Source organism: Varroa destructor, unplaced genomic scaffold, assembly GCF_002443255.2.
Source record: "Varroa destructor unplaced genomic scaffold, Vdes_3.0 BEIS01000005.1, whole genome shotgun sequence".
Taxonomy (NCBI): domain Eukaryota; kingdom Metazoa; phylum Arthropoda; class Arachnida; order Mesostigmata; family Varroidae; genus Varroa; species Varroa destructor.
The window spans coordinates 17,296,382-17,316,902 of NW_019211458.1; the positions used below are offsets into that span (position 1 = coordinate 17,296,382).

The 20,521-nt window shown below is 41.0% G+C and overlaps 1 protein-coding gene across 3 annotated transcripts in view; it reads left to right on the plus strand.

Annotated features, from left to right (window-relative positions):
- The window catches only part of LOC111251772 (uncharacterized), a 39,750-nt gene extending 23,849 nt beyond the window's left edge, over positions 1 to 15,901 (plus strand). The window contains exons 4-12 of one of the 3 annotated variants that reach the window (XM_022808756.2): positions 3,533 to 3,643; positions 4,040 to 4,300; positions 6,219 to 6,389; positions 9,702 to 9,833; positions 10,217 to 10,588; positions 12,217 to 12,564; positions 12,784 to 12,965; positions 13,316 to 13,442; positions 14,178 to 15,901. In XM_022808756.2, the coding sequence (XP_022664491.1) occupies positions 3,533 to 3,643; positions 4,040 to 4,300; positions 6,219 to 6,389; positions 9,702 to 9,833; positions 10,217 to 10,588; positions 12,217 to 12,564; positions 12,784 to 12,965; positions 13,316 to 13,442; positions 14,178 to 14,254 (1,781 nt within the window). In that variant the 3' untranslated portion in view covers positions 14,255 to 15,901. The remainder of the gene's footprint in view (positions 1 to 3,532; positions 3,644 to 4,039; positions 4,301 to 6,218; positions 6,390 to 9,701; positions 9,834 to 10,216; positions 10,589 to 12,216; positions 12,565 to 12,783; positions 12,966 to 13,315; positions 13,443 to 14,177) is intronic. The other 2 variants (XM_022808757.2, XM_022808758.2) reach the window with 2 other exon arrangements.
- Positions 15,902 to 20,521: the final 4,620 nt, after the last annotated feature.

Here is a 20,521-nt window from a genome sequence, read left to right on the forward strand (position 1 = left end):
GTTTTGATAAATTGAATTCAGATCCCACAAAAAAAATTTACCGGCGCTTGGTCAAAGATGTCAGACTTCCCTAAGATTATTGCCTATGGTAAATAACGTCGGATTCATCTGTCAAGCAGTTAGAGAGCACCCGACATCACTGAGTAGGCACTATTTTGTTTACATTCTAGTGTTTGCAATAAATTTAAATGTGGCCAGTATTCACTTTGATGATGCTACGTCGCTCCGTTCATCTCTTCCATTGAGACCACTTGCCTATTCGTCTTCCTGCAGCATAGACCCACCATATTCTCTACCCCATCGAGTCATCCTGACTTCGCATACGCATGAGCAGCCTCTCTCTCGTTGGCAATGGCTTGTTTCCTGGCAGTAGGTTTCATTGATCCTGCTCATGCTGATCTTTCGTACTCGCGATGGCAATCTTTGGAAACAGACCGTTTATACATGCGTCGATTTTTTTTTTGTGTGATTTTTGTGCACTTTTTCGTGCGTCTATTACACCTCCATTATGTTACTTGTTGGGGCTTTTCATTTGTGTGATGTTCCCTACAGCTTTCTATCTCTTTTTTTTTTCTCCTCTAGTATCGACTATCTGTATGTAAGAATTCTTCCGGAATGTTTATTCTCTGAGTTTCGCTTTCTTTGGGGTATATGAACTGTTACAGCCTGTTGTGTTTGTTCCATTGCTGCTTTGGAAAACAAAATGGGCTTTTATACGAATACTTAAATATATTACAAAGAAGAAGACATCATTCGACGTATAGGACATAAGGTGTTTGCTCGTGACTCGATAGTTTGTTCTTTGACTTCGTTTGTTGTCTTGCCTTCAAAGGCGTCTGAGCCTAACGAGTTGTTAGCCTTTATCGGTTCATCTTACAATGTACATTGTCTATGCACATTGGGTCAAGATGAACTTGATGCACATACACAACAGTGCGCATACAACGGGCTATTGTAGTATGTATAGTGGGATGTATTTGTAACTGTAGAAAAAATGACTCTTAACAACAGGGTGGTAGATAACTCACGGCAAGAAACGTTTGCTTGCCCCCATCAACATATGATCTAGTAATATATGGTGAAAAATATATTATTTATGACTTTGGCCTATGATTAATTTTTGAAAATGCATGACGATATAAGCTACATCAGCACATGTTTAGTGGGAGCCATACTGTAAATCAAAAGACAGAAAACAAAAATCGCTTCTCTCAGAATTCAATTCTTTAGTTAGAATTCAATTTTCCTGTTGTCTTCACGATATCTTTGTGCTTATTCTGCTTGCCAATCATCTCGTAAGTTATGGACCAATTTGGGATACGTAGTTTGTGTAGCGGATTGCCTGGTTCTCACAAAGGGCCACGATAATGAAAAACAATCTGTTACTGCGGCACCTTTCTATCAGCGAACGCAACTGTTTTTGTTGGGATTGAAGGCTGTCAACAGACACAAGTAATGCGCTTATCATAGTTGGGCTAAATAAGACAAGATTTTAGCACGAAACGTTATATAGAATAATATTATTAGAGAGACAAAGCATATATATATACGTTTTTCGACGATATGTTTCAATTAATATAACTAACGTGCCATCTAGTAATATACTGGTAATCTAGTCTGAGTCGCATACCGTCGTAAACCGTGGCAAGATTAGCTAATTTTAACATTATCTACAAATTTTCGTGAAGATCCGAAAAGCACCTACGAAAAGAAGTTTCGCCACACTTTTCTAAATATCTCACACGGCGTTCTTGCTGCTTTGATGAGCAATACCACGAAACCAAATAATAATTCATGATAAGATTCAATATAGCCTTGAAGGCGCAGGCCAAGGCACCGCATACCGCAAAGTCTCAAAAGGCCGTATCTATTTTGTCGCCCGGCTCCACTATTGTCAGTGCCTTTTAAACAAAGACTTCAAGTCTTTGTTTGTGCGCCTGCCCCTATATTTGGAAGACGTTCGCATGGATACATCTCAGATACTGGGCTGAGATTATAAGAAAACACTCGTCTAGTTACCACGTGCAGGCTTACAAAATGGTTCCGCCACTCGCAAGCTTTGATTTCATGTCTGCCTGCTGTTTCTCTCGAAGTGCGCCCTAGTAGTAATGCTTCAGTGTTAAGGTTCTTACTTGCACTACTGTTGTTGTTGCGTACAATATCGAGTAAGGCCAATCAATAAACAGATACAGCGTTTCCTTGCTAGCTGGTATCAGTGTCCGCGGTTTTATACCAGATCCAAGGTATATCCAAGCAAAACGGCACATTTGTTATATTTGGAGTCTAGTCCCGATGCTCCGTTATGGGCCTGGGTTACTACTTTTAAGGCTGCCGGACTGTTGTTGCTGGTTCTACTGAGCGTAACATCGCCGATTAGCTGGTCATAACAGCACTTTCATTTTTTTTTCACGTAAGATAAAGGTGAGGAAGAGTGCTTTCTTACGCTGGTAGTCGAGGCGGCTCATTGGAGGAGAGCGTCAATGCAACCTGGTTCGGTATCTAAATGCACCAGGTCTAGATTATTTGCCGATGAAATAGACATCATGGGCTCAGAAAAGCTCTTCAATTTTCCTGAACAGAGCTTAAAATAATGTTACGGCCTGTAGTTAAAATGATTCATCAGGGAATCTCGTTTGTACCGGCGCTCCCCTTGTTGGAAGAGTTGTCAGACATGTCCTTTAAACAGGACTGCAAAAACATATGGTAACAAAACGGGTGCACGCACGCCCGTATGCTTATAATATAAAAAAGAAGTTAAATGCTTTCAACATTCTACGTGCATACAGTTTATATGTCCCTCTGTGGGGTATTGTTTCCTAGACTGTATAAAGCCTGCTATTTACTGCGGAGTCGAACAATTGAGACGAGTTTACTAACTACCCCGTTGATTCGTCTGAAATTATTTTTGTAAATGAAGTGGTTTACAAAAACGAGAATGAAAGGCTGTACGAACGTTTCTTCAAAAAACCTGGCACCAGTCATTGGGTTCACAGTTATGCGGTTGGTAGGCTCGAGCTATAGTAGATATAACAAGAAGAAACTGACGCCCTTGAGACACTGATATTTATTTTGAGCAGAATAGGCAGGGGTCGCTACTGTTAAGAGATTCGGTCGCGTCCCCAAAGTAAGGCAGCCGCTGGAAAGATAGCCTCATATATTTAAACTCTGCAGAATTTCATTATGCGAAACGACGATCGCAGCGGCTGGATGGGCCGTTACCGGGCCCATAACCCTCTACGCTTGCCGTCATATGAAAAAGATCGTAAAGTTTATCACTGCACTGCGTGAATCGGTGTATGTGTGATTACTGGGACAGTGGAATAAACGTATTCAAAACGTAACTTTCGGACAGCAGGAGAAAATCAAGGACGACTACGGTAACGGTAGATTTCCTTAGTTTAGTTTTTTAAAAGTTCAATTCGAAGCGAACTTATTTCCTTCATTTTAGTTTATATATGATCAGACGGTGATATTTTCGTTGTTGTTTTTACTAGACCTTCTAACCATCGTATCGTTTCCTACCTTTTGACAGTATCCACGAGTACGCCTTTGTTAACTGATGGCGAAGGCAGCATACTTGCGTCACTGATCGGACCGTATTATGTGGGACACAATTTGCGAATCAATTGCATCGTTGAAAAGGGTGAATAGATTTACCGTGATACACTATTTACTCAGTCCATATTCTCTTAGTTGCCGAGAGGTTTCTGCTTAGCTGTACCCCACCGTCCGCAAGCCCCCGGCTCCGGTTCACTAAATAGATAGCTGATTTATTGCGGTTAGTAGAGGACAAATAGAAGTATCCAATAAGTATGCCCCTATACTGAAATCGAATGATAGTGTACTTCAGATACTAACCTCCGCTCATATTCGTTTAGATTAACAACAATCCAGCCAGAAGTAAACCTTTATTAGTCGCATATATATGAACTTAATATGCCAAATCTATGGCCAATGATAGTGCATTTAGTCACTATATATAGATATACTTTTCTACGCATGCGCTGAATTCTTTCTTCATTCAATTCGTTTGGTTTAGGTCTTCCGGTTCCGACAGTAGTGTGGAAGCGCAATGGCATCCCCATCATCGACGCAAACACCCCCGACGAGGGCGGAGGGGACATTTCGTCGAACAGCAGCAAGTACAGGGTCATAGCTCAACCTCGGACAGATGGAGCACATACAATTCTCGACGTGGGGCGTCTTGGTCGAGATGAACTGCGTGCTACATTCAGTTGCGAAGCGTTCAACGAGATCAGCGAACAACCTCTTGAAACAGCTATAACCATTGACCTTATCCGTGAGTTTCGTGAGAAGTGGCTCAGTCACATCTGACCGGCATCAATTTGCCAACAGAGAGTAGAGGTCCTCATTATTTCAAATAGCGACATCGAAATAAGCTTAATTTTACTATTTACCTGTTTACTTGGACAATACGGCTGTCCTTCGCAGTTTGGGCAGATGACGAACAAGCTGGACCGTTTTGCTGTCCTTAAAGCAGGCTTATTCATCGAAAACGGGAATAGCTCAAAGAATGAATTATTTAATACGCATTATAAACGACTCCATAGGAGTAGCTAAACGTTGTCATAGCCCCAATCACATACAATGTGCTTACACTGAAGCTGTTCGTTAAATCCTGTATGCTAAGCTATCTAACAATAGAAATTACATATCACTTAAGCGTAACTTGGTTCGGAGTAGCACCCAAAGTCTACATTTACTCTACGCAAAATTCCACAGTTAGTAAGATTACTCGTTTGATATTATCACAAAATTATTTTTGAATCCCCTTAGCTTAAAACAGCTATCCGTAACGTCTGACATTTAGTAGTGACGTAGACATTTGTTCGTATTAATTAAAACATGCTAACCCTACGAATCTTGCTGGTAATTTGGCTCTCATCCAACGCTTACGTATCTAGAAGCCAGCTCATGTCCATTATTCTTCGTGTCAGTGAAACCTGATAAGAATTTTCATTCCCATGATTCCCCGTGATTATGGCCGTCCTGCCTAAGAAGTTCCAACGTCATCAGGAAGAAAAGTCACGTGACAGCCAACGCTAGCTGCACCCCCGCATTCCGGCAACGCGCTCTCGAATTGGTAGTCGAAATCTTCTTGAAGAATGATTCTAGCCTCGAGTGCCATGCCTCCTAGAATGTCTAAATAGGGGGCAGAGACAGCGATAGGTCGATACGGTTCTGAGAGCTCGAATGATATAGTCCTATCCAATAAAGAAATTCGATGGGTTCGTTATTGCCGTGCACTTTCATCCGAGGCAGGTTCCGTTCGTTGTTTGACATCGAGAAGATCATTTGGCTTTACTAGGTTCAACAACAAAAGCTTGAACCAACCTTTTTGCCTGGGGGGCACTAGCTACGGAACTGTTAACAGTCGCTTTTCAGCGATTCATAATGGAGGGCTTTTTTTTTCGCTGATCTGCGCCATAATGTAGACGACTAGCGACGAAGCTAGAAAAAGACATAAATGAGTTAAGAGAGCGAAGCATAACCATCAAAATGAAGAAAAAGGTTGTGCCGTATGTTAAGGAGCCGTTCTATGCAAGCTTTACAATTGAACTATACGTTCCTAAACTAAACCCCCTTTAGCCACACCAACTATTGTCTCGACTACTTGACCATTAAAGTTTTGTAAATTAAGGGCTATGCCAGAAGTTGCATCCCAGAATTGCGGTATCTGCGCAAGTCCGTGTCATAGGAAACTTTCCTACGGGCGTTTCGAAGTAGCTCGACAGAACATGGAAGAAGTTTTTCTTTTCACAATTGATGATCACTGGAAGCACACGACGTAAAGTTAATACAATACCACTTTCTTGAATTTTTCTCCTCATCTAATACGAAATATTTTATACTAATGCCAATTTCCGAATGGGAAGAAGAACAATTGGTAAAGTTTTTCTAGTTTGATTAATTGGCGTTTCCTGCCAGATAGACATTCAGATTCAGAGCAATGATTGCAAATAAGACTCACGCTTCTGTCCTATCAAATCAATTTACTGATACATTCATTCTCATTATCCCGTTTCTCCCGTTATAACTATATTTTGGGTCGTTGCTTGTCTCTAGAATTGCGACCCAATCACTTCAGATCTATCTGCTAGCAGTACACTTGTATGCGAGCTACAGATCACGATAGCATCGTTGTAGCCGACAACTTATGCTTCTGTAATCTTCCTTTTCACGCAAATCCCCCATAGTGCCTCCGTTGTCTGTAGAGGTGGAACACGGCGGTATCTCATATTCAGCGGGTGCTCAGGCAGAGTTTCGCTGTCGTGTAATTGGTTCCAGACCATTTCCAGTCGTCACATGGTTGCTTGCTACGAGGAAACTTGAAGCATTTTTCAGCCATGTCAGCGACGAGGACGATGGTAAGTAGCATCTTTACAACCATACTTGCCCGTACTTGATTGTCTTTTGAATGCGCTTGTTATTTATTGACGCCTCTCGTCTTGTTGATCTTCTTAAACGTATTAGCAATAAATCGTTATCGTTGGGTATCTAGAGGTGCAATTCGAAGTCCTAAACAGTACGAGTTTGTACGTATTACCAAACTGCCCGAAAGCGGCTGCACTGATTTTCGTCATATTTTGCACGCAGGTATTTCTTTGACACGAGAACAGTGCAGCAAAAGCAACACGGATTCTAAACGAAGGCCTTTTAACGTTAAAAACGTCATATATTTTCCTTTAAACTTCAATGTAAATTTTGAGAAATAACATTTTGGGCAGTTTTCTTACAGCTGTTGAGGCATCGAAACGCGGACTCTATTAAAATAAAGGCGTACAATTGGCTTTAGACTCATAGGCAGAAAATCAGTTTTTTTTCCCCCCAAAAATCCGGTTGTGTGCCCATCGTGTAACACACAAAAGACATGAGACTGCGTGATGCAGAAATCTTGCCGCCTTTCGTAGGCTACGCAATAAGCACGCAACTGAGCTAGCAGGAAAACACGGATTTGCTCTACTGGAATTGTCGAATGTCGTGGTGACAATGATGGCTTCAAGCAACGATTAACGAATTTCTAAAAGATATCGGTTTTTTCACATTAATTGCCTGTTTGGTTTCTTAACATTTACATGAAATTTAAAAAATGTAAACTATTCACCTTAACAAAATAGGCGAACGATGGCGAGGGATAAAAGGTCAAGGATGGTACAGTGACGGCTTCAGTGCAACGAGAATACGCAATAATTGTGACAGAAGTACCAGACACCTGCTATAGAGTGACAGGATGACACTAGGACACGATAATGGAGCATTTGAATACCGGTAAATGAATAACCAAAGAAAAAGAGCGGTTCTGCTAAGTTTAACTACATGATTAAATGGTTCAACCAATGTAGTCGGGTGAGAACACAGCAAAGTAATGAAATGACTTGAACGATGTAGTAGATTCTCTAAAAAAAAAACCTAAAAAACTTAAAAGTTAGTTTGTTTGAGTGGGTCACCTAATTAACCACCTAGTTTCCCCAAGCATGCCACGAATGACTCACTCAGCAACTATATAGCTTTCCAGTGTAGGAAGGCTGTTTAAGGAAATTTGAATCTAAACTTAAAGTTCCTGTTGGTACACCTGACTTTCCGCAGCACAGACTATTCACATAACGCCGCTTTGAGTCTGAGACTCGAACAGCCTCGTGTGCCTCGAAGAGGATGTCATTAGGGGAGTCAAGTCGTCCACTCATGGTGTATGAGATTTCTTTATTATCACTATCTCCTATGAGAAAAAGCTCGGACTTTGGTCCAACTTTAACATGGTTTATCAACTGGCCAGAATCGATAAAATACTTCAATAGCTCCATAACAGAAATCTACACAGTGTAGTGTTGCATAATAGGTAAAGGCAGAAGATGGATGCTGCCATTTACTTACTGCAGCTGCGTCGCTGTAGTTAGCGTAAGTTTGAAAAGCGCGCCGCGTATGCCTAGTGGACCAATTCGTTCTGTTGGCGAAATCCTTAAAAGTACTGCTACTATTTCTCCAGCGATTCCGAACGCTACAAGTTCCATGTTGCCATGCTGAGTTATAATAATAACTTCAATTAGGGGGAGGCTTATGTATCTACATATTAGCAGTGTTTTAACTGCTCATACGTCCAGTGCTCTGATCATGCTTCACTCCGCCAAAACTAACGGATATGACTGCGACATAACAAACGAGTTTGTACAAGTATATATGGCAGTGCGCACGACTCATTCTAATTCGCTGGGCAGAGACTATTTTCGACAACAGTTGAGATCGAGGTACTCTACTCCCATGGCCGTGTCTGCCACATGAAGGCAAAGCTTTTCATCTAGCAAAACTGGAAAAGACTAGTGGAAAATTGTTGCCATGACGACGAAGCCTTCTTCGCTTTCATCCACCCTGACGTCGTTTTTGGCCGCTGCCCGCCCGCCCGCCTGGGTGTACGATTTCTTTATTGAATCATGCTACATGGTACCTAAAGCGACATTGTCATCTTTGCTAACGGCCTCCGAAGCGCGCGTGTCGGTCGAGCCTGCCTTGCGAAACAAGCTAGTGGGCTTTGGTGGTAAACCGCGGCATGCGTTGACGCTTCACGAGGACTATTTGATCGACATGCATGAATGAGTTTCGTATCTCACTTTGCCTAGCGACTTGGAAAAGCGTTTGAGCACCTACCGGTATAAGCTGTCCAGGTCTACCCCTGTGACACAGTCAGTGTAAGCAGCATCGGAAAAGCTGTATCGGCATGGCCAACATATCATGACGGCGGATATGGGCCAGCGTTACCCAGCATCACAACAACGGGATGTCCGTTCCATCTTAGATGGATTGCGAGATCGGTTACAGAGGGACCGTCAGGTACAGGGAAGCTTCAGTTCAACAAAATATTATTGCAAACTATACATTGTGATTCTATGAGACTAGTAGAAATATAGCAGCGACACATAAGATTCATACTAAAAATCATTACGGTAGACTAGAGACATGCATGAATAATTAATGTAAAGCCATTTTACACGAGTGGGTGATCATAATTTATGATTGCATCTTTTCGAATTTCTGGATATTATAAATCAATATCTAATATAAAATAAATAAAAGCAATTATAATCGATTATTTCCTTAGGAGCTCATAACATCTGGCATACACTTCGGCATTCATCTATCATCGTTTACAATAATCTCTTGAAAATTATTTTTTATTCAAACGATGTTATTTATGATCATAAAATTAATTGAAGTATTCATAAAATTTAGATCTTTCGTCTTTCGCCTAATTTCCGAAATACCGTTTCGAAAATTTCTGTACTCAGGACGAACCTATGTCATCCTTTGTCCTCTCTAGGCTTTCCAAATGCAGTCTTGTACACATTAGGTTAACGCGTTGTTTAATCCCCACTTAGAGTACGCTCGTTCCAACGAAGTGTGCTTGGCTTACTTGTTCATAACTGCCCCATGTACAGCTAGAAAGTACCCTGTAAATAAACGTATTATGCATTTATTATAATGTGAACGTCTGTTAGTTTCACTTTAACCCGTATGTAGGCGCTGCTGTTGGCAGAGTGAAGTTTAACTCTGACGTAGTATTACCACTGACGTAGATCAGATAGAAGTCGGCCCCTGCCTATATTATGATGCGTTGAATTTTTCTACATCTCTGACACCTTCTATAGGAGCTAACACTCGTACCAATAAACCTACATTATACACTTCAGGTAACACAACAGTATCGACCCTCCTCTTGACAATGAGCCCGATAGAAAATGGACAGAAGCTGATTTGTCGAGTAACAAATCACCAGCTTCCTGGAAGCACCTGGGAGGACTCGATTCAGCTAAATATTATTCGTAAGTGTCTCGTACACATGTTCCTTGACGCAGTTCAACTAGAGGCCGTCCTGTCAATTAGGTTACTATATTAGGAACAGGCACTCTTCCTGAGATCTTCGATGTGCGCTGACAGCTCCGAGTGTCCGTTGCACACACGCATCTGTCTGTTAGGGTCGCAGTGGGGCCCTAAATTAAGCTCGAAAAATCGAACTAAGAAAGTCGGCGTTTGTCAAATGTGCGTATCGAAAATAAAAACTCGTCTCAACACAGGCGACTATGGCGACCGAAGTACACAGCGCGAAAACGTTGCACCAGTAAGATTCTGTTTACGTGGCCGTTGAACAACGTCAAATATGTACATAAATGAATGTTTCTGTACGTAAAATCGTTCGATTTTGCAGATGCCCCAGTTGTCTCCCTACGAGGAGTCGGAGGTCACGAGGCTTCCAACATACACGTCGTCTCACAGAGCCAAGATGTCATACTTGAGTGCGTCATTATTGCTAATCCGCCGGTCACACGTGTGTTCTGGACTCTTAACGACCGGCTCCTAGAAGATAACACCTTAAGACGCAATTCCAGCTTGGTTACGCCTTCGTCGACCGCTACGACCACCATCACGGATGCATTGCTGGTTAAGCCAGGACATCGTTTTACGACGCGATTAATGCTCCAAAACGTTACTGCTGGCCAGCATAATGGACGTTATAATTGCGACGTCACCAATCCTTTAGGATCGGTGAGGTCGAACGATCTCGACCTTCGTGTTAGATGTAAGTAGCCGGCCAATCACGTTAAACAGATTTCAACCTATATATACATATATTAGTGATAGTATATCTCTGGTCAACGTGCACGAAATATCTATTGAACGTCGACGCGTACAACCATACTGCAAATCTATAGGTCATAAACAGGAAATGTCTGGCCTTTTTAAATGTCGCATGATCTACAATGCCCATATGCATACATTAGTCTTGTAACCTAATTTTATATTACTGGTTTGCCTTGTATATTAACTGCCCTAACGAGGGCTATTAGATGATGCTTGTTGCGGTTTCACGAAAACTAGCTGCACAGCGGTATATATGGTGCACAATTGGGAACTCACTCAAGCAAGGCATAAGGCTTCGACTGTTTACATCTCATGTTCTTTTTTTTCCATTTGACAGAATTCACCACTTCGGCCTTATTTTGTAGTTTAACAAAGGCTTGATCTACAGAAAAATCTCCTCAGCCTCTTACGCAAGTTTCTTGATATCAAAAAAGTGATCCTCGGAGGCGTGGCTGCATAGGAGAAGAGTTTGTTACAGATATAATTGATAAAGTATACGCAGACTTCGTGAGACTCTATAGTCTTTGTGGCGATCTTGATCGAAACTTAAATCCTAGTCGAGTCCGTATCAATCAGGTATGATGACAAATACAGTGTTAACAATGCTACTTTGTATAAGCTTCCCATTAGCACAGCGTAGGCGGCCTGTGACCTGAGCATTATTTTGAGTCCTGCGCAAAAAGTTGGCGGGCACATCACTGAAGTCGTCCCGGAAAAATTATATTTTGTTACTATCAATTTCCGTACTTCTGTTTACTGATACGGAAGTTATTGTACGATAATATTGCTCTCTTTACGTTTGGTTCCGTGTTATAGTGTTCCTACCCTGAAAAGACATCGATGCACTTGACAGGACTTGGAGACAAAAGTTCCATGAAAAGCGAGCATCAAATACGCGTATTTTGTCGGAGTTTATTGTAGCGATACGAATCTATAGCTAAACGGTAGTGTGCCTGATTTTATATCGTTTCAAAAACAGGAAAGGCTTAATTATGATAGATTGCATTAGAAAACTGCTGTTTACTCAGACAATAGGGCAAGGCCTAATAATAACGCATTTGTATTGGCTCATGCTTCCCGTGAGTACATGTATAGATGAGTTTCATCTGGCTATAAATGCCGAGGCGTTCTGTGTTGTAGTGTACGTGGCGTGGCATTGCAAGTAGAGCGCCACAGAAAATGTATAACTTCCCCGACCAGAGGGACTTAATAGGATCATGTTAGCCGCTCTTTCAGTTAGACTCCTCGATCCGTCTTGTCAAAGCACCTTTATAATGTCATATCCAGTAATATTTATCACCATTACTACCATAACAACGGGTAGAGGTTTAGCATCGCCACTTTGCTTGCTTGTTAACCAAGTATTCATGGTCAACATGGTCGCATAGTATGTAAAGCGGTACGCGGTTTCTTTGTCATTGTCTATCAAAGTGGTTTTACCCGAAAAAGAATGAAAAATTATGCCGAGACAGGTGCTTATAATGCTCTCAGACATACACACTGTCGTCGAATATGATTTCGACATCTGTTTGTTTTTGGCTCTCTGCTGTGATGCCTAACACACAGATTCGCCACGATGCCATCCATCGGTAGACAAAGTGTACCGCTACGGCGCTTCAAACAAAGGTTCGATAAGGACCATACCTATGCTGGCAATTCGGTGTCAGATGGACGCGGACGCAATGGATCGGTTACACTTTACGTGGATAGCGTACAACTCATCGGGTTCAAACGAATGGCACGTATTTCACCCGTCTGCGCATCAGGTTATGAACGAGACCACAAGTCAGCTCAGCTACAGACCGTCCTCACTGAACGAAGAACTCACTATCGAGTGTTGGGCCAATAACAGCGCTTATATAAATAGTTCGGTACATGAACCCGAACCGTGCGTGTTCCACATCGAACCCTATGGTAAGTGTTGCGGATGTTGGCTGCATATCTTATCGTATTCGATGTATTTGTATGTTGCAAGCAAAAACAAAGCAGCAGGTAAACTTTTGCAAGTTATTTGTGAAACTGTATTTAACACTGTTCGTTTTTTTATGCTAGATAGATTAGATCGCCTGTTTGTACATGGCTATGCCTATGCCTATGCCTATACATTTTCGCCTATTTCGCGTTTGAATCCAGGTGTTCCGCCAGTGCTTGAAAACTGCCAGGTAGTAAATCAGGCGCAGAGCTGGTTTTTCCTCGAATGTGATTCGATACGGCAGGTGGATGACAAATCTAAGGAATTTTATGTACTAGAATTGTATAACGCGGACAACGGGAAATTACTCGCAAATCTCACTTCAGACGAGCCCGCCTTCCAGGTTAGAGAATGAATGATCTGCTGAACTGTGGACTTCATTTGAGAGTCATTAGTTATAAAAAGGCTGTTTAATCCCGAAAATTCAGCTAAGACATAGTTTTAAACGTTTGAGTGATGTCTATGTAAAAAATGGTAACTTTACAATACACTAAATTAAACGCTTTCCAAGCCTTACGCTCGGTACCGCCGTTAGGTATTTCAGTAGTGTTTGCAATATTAGCTGCTTGTAAGAGCTCCAACACTTCAGTATGTTGTGCGTAAAAAAAATTTGTCTATGAAAAATTTCGAGTTCGGTTTATCTCGTACAACACATTTGAGATATATGGCGATCGAACGTTATTTTCGTCACAGGTAGTAGACCTCCCAGATGCCACGGAATGCATTGCGCAAGTGTTTGCTGCTAACGAAAAAGGCCGCTCTGACCCATCTCGGGTCATTATACAGGCCATCTCGCCACCGTCAAAGCTGCTCACATCAGGTTAGTATCAATAACTCTAACATCTACAGAAGACATAGGTATAATTGAGTTTATAGTGTATATGCTTCAATTGCATTTACCTCATGCTCATACTGTATTTGCAAACTTTCCCACCTTTTTCGCGCATCCACACAATAACTGACAGACAAAAAACAAGTGAACGGCCTAAATTTGGACTAACCCGCCAGCGTCCAGCTAGACATCGATTATGCGCTAGAAGTTTAAATACTCCTTTTTGATTCGCCTCGTCATTGCCTGCGGCCGTTTAACGTTCGACTGTCCTCAGCTGGAACCTCTTCGGACTCTCGATGCTACTGTGACCCAGCCAATGAGAGCATATACACACTATGTGATTTGGGGTTTACCCCGAATCTGTGTTGCCAGCCAGCGTTTGATTGTGTATCTGGATACATCGAGACTACTTTCAATAGGATTTTCAAGTATAGGAATGGACACGATTCAGTCCAAGTAACTGGGTGGTATATGGAATATAAATACTTAGATGTATACAACACACGTTGGTGAGAACTAGCTGCATTCGTTATAGGCACTATGAAAAAGTTCTCTGTATTCAATAACGTCAAGAGGCTCCTCTAGCTAAGCTAGCCTAAGAAAAAAAATAAGGCAAATACGTTAGTGCGAGATAACTGTCTACAATATATGCAGATTTCCAATTTAAGGATAGTACAATAAATATATACTCCTTATGATCTATATTCATACCATTCATTTTAGGTGTAGGAGCTTCGGTGACTGTTGTGAGTACGCTCGTGGCATGCATCGTCATACTCGGAGCACTTGCGTTGAGTTAGCGGCGACTTCGCTCCCGGAGAGTGAGAGCCCACAAACACCATCTAAAAGAGGAAGATGATAAGCATCCACGACAACAGTATGAGCAGCAAGGGCGACATTGCCATGGCCGGCGTGGTAGCCAACCGGAAGTTAATTACCTCGGAGGAAAGCCAGGTCGGCGAGAAGGACAGCGGCCGCCGCCCAGTCCGAAGAAAACAATTAGCATGTTAATGAAAATTAAGAAAGAAACAGTCAGAAAGACGATTGGGATGCCGGACTGTACCGATGATGAACAAATGACGGAAACGGTGGTTGTGCACGTTCAAGGAAATGAAATTGATGCCGCTGTGGGCTTAAAACACATCGCGAATATGACAATTATGGAAGAGGTGGAGAGAGAAAAAGCAAAGCTGGCCGAAGAAGGTGCGAAAGGCGCGGTCGAGCAGCCCCTCTCCGGGACACGGGACGGTCAAGGCTGTGCCCTACAGCTCTTGTCGAGATTCGCATTACCAACACAACTGCGTTGGGATCGACGATGGCGTAGGAATCATGACATTGGCGGGGGCAGCCGCAATGGCAACGTCAACTATGACAAGAAGCCTGTAACTTCATCGCACAGGCTGATGCATATCACCCTGGCAGAATTTCCAGACTCTAGGATTATTTCGAATCATGGACTATAGCAAGGTAGTACCACATTTTGGCACTAGTGAATCTCTGTCGGTAAGTCTAACACATGTAGAGCTAACAACAACAACAACAACAAATAGATCATTAGAAGAAACTCATACACATTTAGCACAATTTCGGTCCATGTGATGCTCACTCAGCTCTATAAATACTGGACTGCTAATTGTGTTAGGCAAGTTATATGGTGAAACAATGGATATTTTTGAAGGAAAAAAAAAACGAAAAGATAACGAAGTGATGAAACATTACGGAGTATGGGTGTGACGTACGACCGAACAAAGAGGGTTGATCCCAAACATGTCAGCTCAAGTACCAACGTACGCTAAACCCTATAGTTTGGTTAAAAATTTTTGATTGCTACGGTGCAATTGGGCTTACGACGTGTTGATAACAAAATGGCTAGCTATGATATGAACGATCCTATAAGTGACATTGATTCGTAATACGAACTTTTCCATTGTACATAATTATCCCAATGAAGAACAAATAGAGATGATGAACCAACAAGCAAGTGAGTAAATGGGTTGAAATGCGAACACTGTTTTGCACTTAGTGGTGGTTCAATTAGTCATATAGGAGGGAGGAGTCATATAGGAGGATATCGATTAATTACACTGCACGATAGAAGGAGGGATGACCTATGATGTGTAGTAGGTTATAGGTCGCAAGAACAGACCCAACTAACGTGATTGTGTATTCCCTGTAAGAAGAAAGCCCAATAAACTTGGGTTAAATAATATGGGTTAAGAAAAGCGATTGGCTGCCATTTGGCTCGAAAATGGAAGGTTCTGTTTCGAACAAGAAGCTGGAGGTGGTGTGATCTAGATTATAGAGACATTACTCAGTCTATAAAACGAAATACCGCTAACATTTAGCCATTTCTAAGCCATTAGGCAATATATGACATGTACAGTTCCTGTATTATGTGTAAATATCTAAGAAAGGAAATAAAACTTATCTTTGTTGGTGTTTTATGATTTTCGTTGTTCTCTTTTGCTTGTTCTGAGATGGGTTATCATGATCATAATCGGGTAATAAGCGTTTTCAATTTAAGAGAGCCTATATTTAATGTTGAGGTACATATACATACCCTGATCATCTTCACTTGTATTCAGCTCAGCTTAACAATGTAGGTTTAGATTTGTGCTTCCATAGTGGTGCGAAGGTAACGTGTGTGTGTGGCTGCTAAAATCAACGATTAGTAATTTGGATTAGGTTCAACACCTGGCTTAGGCATACTCTGTTAGGTACCAGGAACCATTTTCTTCAAGTTATGTTTAACGGTAAAACAGGACGTGAAAAGCGTAGGTAAAATAGATTCGTTAGCGGTTAAAGATAATGAAAATTGTAAATTATTACAAAATAACTTTCTTTACTCACACAAGTTGCATAGACTATATCGTTGGCAAGAGTTATCGTTTGGCATTGCCATATATAGTAAAGTCATATATTCTTCATAATCCTAGATACTTGTACGAAACTTCTTCACATGTAGCATATTTTAGACAGATAGTAAAACATCACTTCAGAATTTGCTGGAGTCTTGTCTCGTGCTGTATCACTATAGAGATAAGGCAAACCGGTATTTGCAAATACGAAGTCACTGATTTGCAAGCAAAGTCTGATCTGCGTGATCGTATGAAGAATTTAGTTGTCGTTCCGAAGTTATCCTCGAAGGCTTTACAAATATCCACGCTTGAAATCATTTTCTTTAAGTCATTCTTGTTTATATTGACTTAAAATAAAATGAACACCTTGTGGATTATCGGGCAGTGTGTTATAGTATAGTAGAAACGAGCCGTAGAGTATTTTTTCATTTTGTTTTCTTAAAAATTACAGCAAATCATTTCTAGACAAAGTCGGTTTTCAGTTAGATAAGTAATTTGCCTTTTCAGGGAACCGAATTCTCAGTTACATAATGTACTGTTATTAAGACGTATCAGTAAATACAGCATTCGCTATCATTAGATAGCAACGAGATTATTCAATGGGATAACAAGGTCCGAGTTCTGGACTTTGATTATACGTGTAGTAGTGACCCCATGTGGGCTTAAGCGAGTATATGAATTATAAAAAAAATGCCAATCATGCTAATTGAGTGTATCCTGAATTACCTTAGAACTAATTTAGTCTACGTAGTGTGTTGAAGCGACCGGGGGAAAAAATCGTATAACGACTTTGGTAATATTTACAAAATTTCATGCAAATGTAAAGAAGTGATCTAAAGCACCATGTGCCACCTTCACATCATTGATATGACGGATACAAGAGGAACTCACCCTTGCTTCACATAGACAGGATAAGCTTATGATTACTTATTCAGATATGGTCTAATTTGTCAGTACGCTTCAGTTCCTACATCAAGCAAGGTAGCGGCTCTTGCACACAATACAGTTACCATTTTCCCTGTTATCTAATTATTCAGCATTACTACCACGCGGAAACGACCTCAGTTTTAAAAATCATAAAATGCAATTGGCTCATGCTCGGATAATAGGTCTCTATTTAGTTAAAGCCAGCTTATTAATATTAATTTCTGATAAGGAGAAAAGCATTTGGCTGGAATAGATTTGCGAAATTATAGACCCGATTATTCCTCGTCGTAGAGTTGACTTATTCTATCAAAATATGACCCGTTACAATATCTAAACGGCTAATAAAAGCTACTAGACATAATCATTTTATCGATGTGTTTGTCATAGCGAAGCAAAGCTGGCTGGCTGGCTGGCTGGCAGGCGAAACAGTAACAATGAACCATTTCGAATACGTTTACCAAAATTAAATTAGGCATCGGATAATTTCGAATCTAATGGTAATATTCATAAACGATTTTCGTACTTACAGATTTCCTCGTAAAATTTATTCTAAATAATTCCATGTTTTACTCTTATGAGAACGCTATGTACCCTATTAGGGAAAAAAGCTACTATTCAGGTTTCTTAGACGTAAATGTGCGTTGAACCGATATGAAAAATGTAAATTTTTGAGAACATCTAAGTCTCGATCGATTTTAAATTAGTATTTAGTCCACTCCGTTATTGGGGTGCACAAATATGAAATGCACCTCTATCAGTACGGGATAAACGGAACGTCCAGTATCTAGTCTACGAAGTACATTTAATGACAAATTACATTTACCGTAGAAACAAATTCTACTCTGTTAATTAATATTCCATTTTTCTGAACACAAGCAGACTGCTATAAATTTTAATGCAGTTTGTTACCGCCCATATCTTGACTTCCCTCCTGTTTAATGCTGTTTAAGTTCCAATGCCTTCACTCGGAGTTCGAATCGAACAAAAATAATGACTTAAAATATATACAAAATCTGTTTATGTTTGATTACATAGTATTTTAAACACTCTTATTTAAATTTAGAAGTCTTGCGAAAGCTTTATCTTTATCTATTTATCAGACACAAGACCTCGAGGGACACGAGCGAACTACCTGTCATTAATTGGATTGTGAACCATGACAAGTTGCAATCGATTGACCCATCGGATTGTTGCAATCCTGTTTGAAACCTCGTAGAAGATCGACCCTTACTGTCTATATGGTAAAGTACGTTTTGCATAGCTATAAAGTGCTCAGTTCTCATATGTAATGTATTAACATGTATCGCGGAGAGCAAATGAATGGCAATACCTGACCTCTTCAATAGGCTTTAACCTCACAATTCGATCGCACGTAGCTAAACGTTACTAGGAAAAAGTGGCGTACTGGCTACCACAGTAGTAAGCCAGATATGTTCGACAAATATGGAAACCAGCATCTTATTTGTGAACGCGGCCCGGTTCGCCGAATGAGCCTGCTACAGCGACTAACTAGAGGCATCCCATGGAACGCGCGGCATGCTCCAATACGGATTGTGCCAGTATGGCCAATGGCCTAATTCATGTGGTTAACAGGAACAGCCGACAGAGCACTTTCTCTTCTAGAACGTCGAAATACAACTGCCCACGTAGCTAGACAGGAGGGTGAGTTGGTATAATCCCCATATCCGGCAATACCTGTTAAGCATCAAGCATAACGAGGAAACGCTGGGACGTCAGGCAGAAACCGTTATCTCTTGGATAAGGATAAGGATAAGGACATACCAAAACCTCTCTGTTCAGTGACTCCACTAGCTACAGTAGCAGGATCAACGGCTGAAGTTTGAACAAGACAAAACGTCCCGTTTTGTCTTGTTCAAACTTAGATGTAGTATCAAAATGACATTCGATCTAAATTTCCGGCTAGGAAAATGGGTGAGATCTTTTAAGTCGTATTCTGTTGATTGTTCTACAGGGAGTTGAGGGTATCTTGAGAAGAGGATTGGCTCCATAGAAAAGAAAAGTAGCGGCTTCTTCCTAAGGCCGCTACAGGTGCCAACCAGACTCTGATTGAGAAATTGAAGGTGGAACGTATTAGTGACACGGGATACTTATAAACATCGGCGGTAATTATGCATCATCTTCGTTTGCATGGCTTCGTTCGATAATCGTTTGTTACGCATGAAAAGAGGAAACTCAAGTTTTGATATTTTGCATACAATTACTTGCTTTTCAATCTCGAATATGCGTCGCCATAGTTGCAATTACGCCTGGCAGTACAACAACGATAGAGTGCACCTAGCGTTCTCCACAAATAGCATTAAAGTTCAGGGCTCACTGTGCATTCGTTCGGATGCATGTTAGTAAGAGGTTGAAAGTTTTTTTAAGTCTCATAAAATAGCTATCTAAAGAATACGTGCAATACAGAATTGAACTGACGAAAGCTCATAACAAATACGTGCAAACGTAACACGCAGTCTGAGTTAGTTAACTGCCACACCACGCACAGTGGGTAGATAGGAGGATGTACTGGTTCTGAGCTATGCAAAAAAAAATATTGACACCAGCCTATCTCTCGTTTCCTGCGGTTATGTTCTGTATAACCTAGTTTCATTTACTGACTTGAGGAGGTTGCTTATGGATCAGACGCTGGTTTTTAGAAACAAAAAACTTCTACAAAAAAGCTTGCTAGTCGCCGGGGGCAAGCGCAAGGTCTTGCACGGTCTGATGCCTGTCCGCGTAATAACGCGCGAGCTCACAATTTCTGGCCTCTACCTCTTTTTTCTCTCTGTCTTTCGCTGTCTCTCACTCAACGGCTCTCAGGACGCTGTCAGAACAGACGTTTTTTTCAATGATACCGACGAAGTTGTCCGTTATATTTTAGCCTCGATATTAATATATTATTATACCCTGTCTTCATTCGTTTGGTATTCATAGGTTCGCCACGAATAGTTCTGCCTTAGATTAATAACACATTACGCCACCAATGTAGATATGTAGACTTAAGTTAGAGCGTCAGGAAATCCGCCCTATTATATTTTAAGTATATACAGTATACCATAAACAATGTACGCTCTAATTCTAAAAGGATCGCTATTTTCTATAAAGAAAGATTCACGCTACCACTGCATTACAGAGAAATAGGGGTAAGTATGATACGTTTGTAGTTACTTTTTAGTGTGATCATAAATAAGCATGTCACGTATGTATGCCTAGTAGGAGTTTCGGCTAGATACGAAGAAACAATCTAAGGGTGATCGACTGGGTCATTCCTGTTCTCGCGCT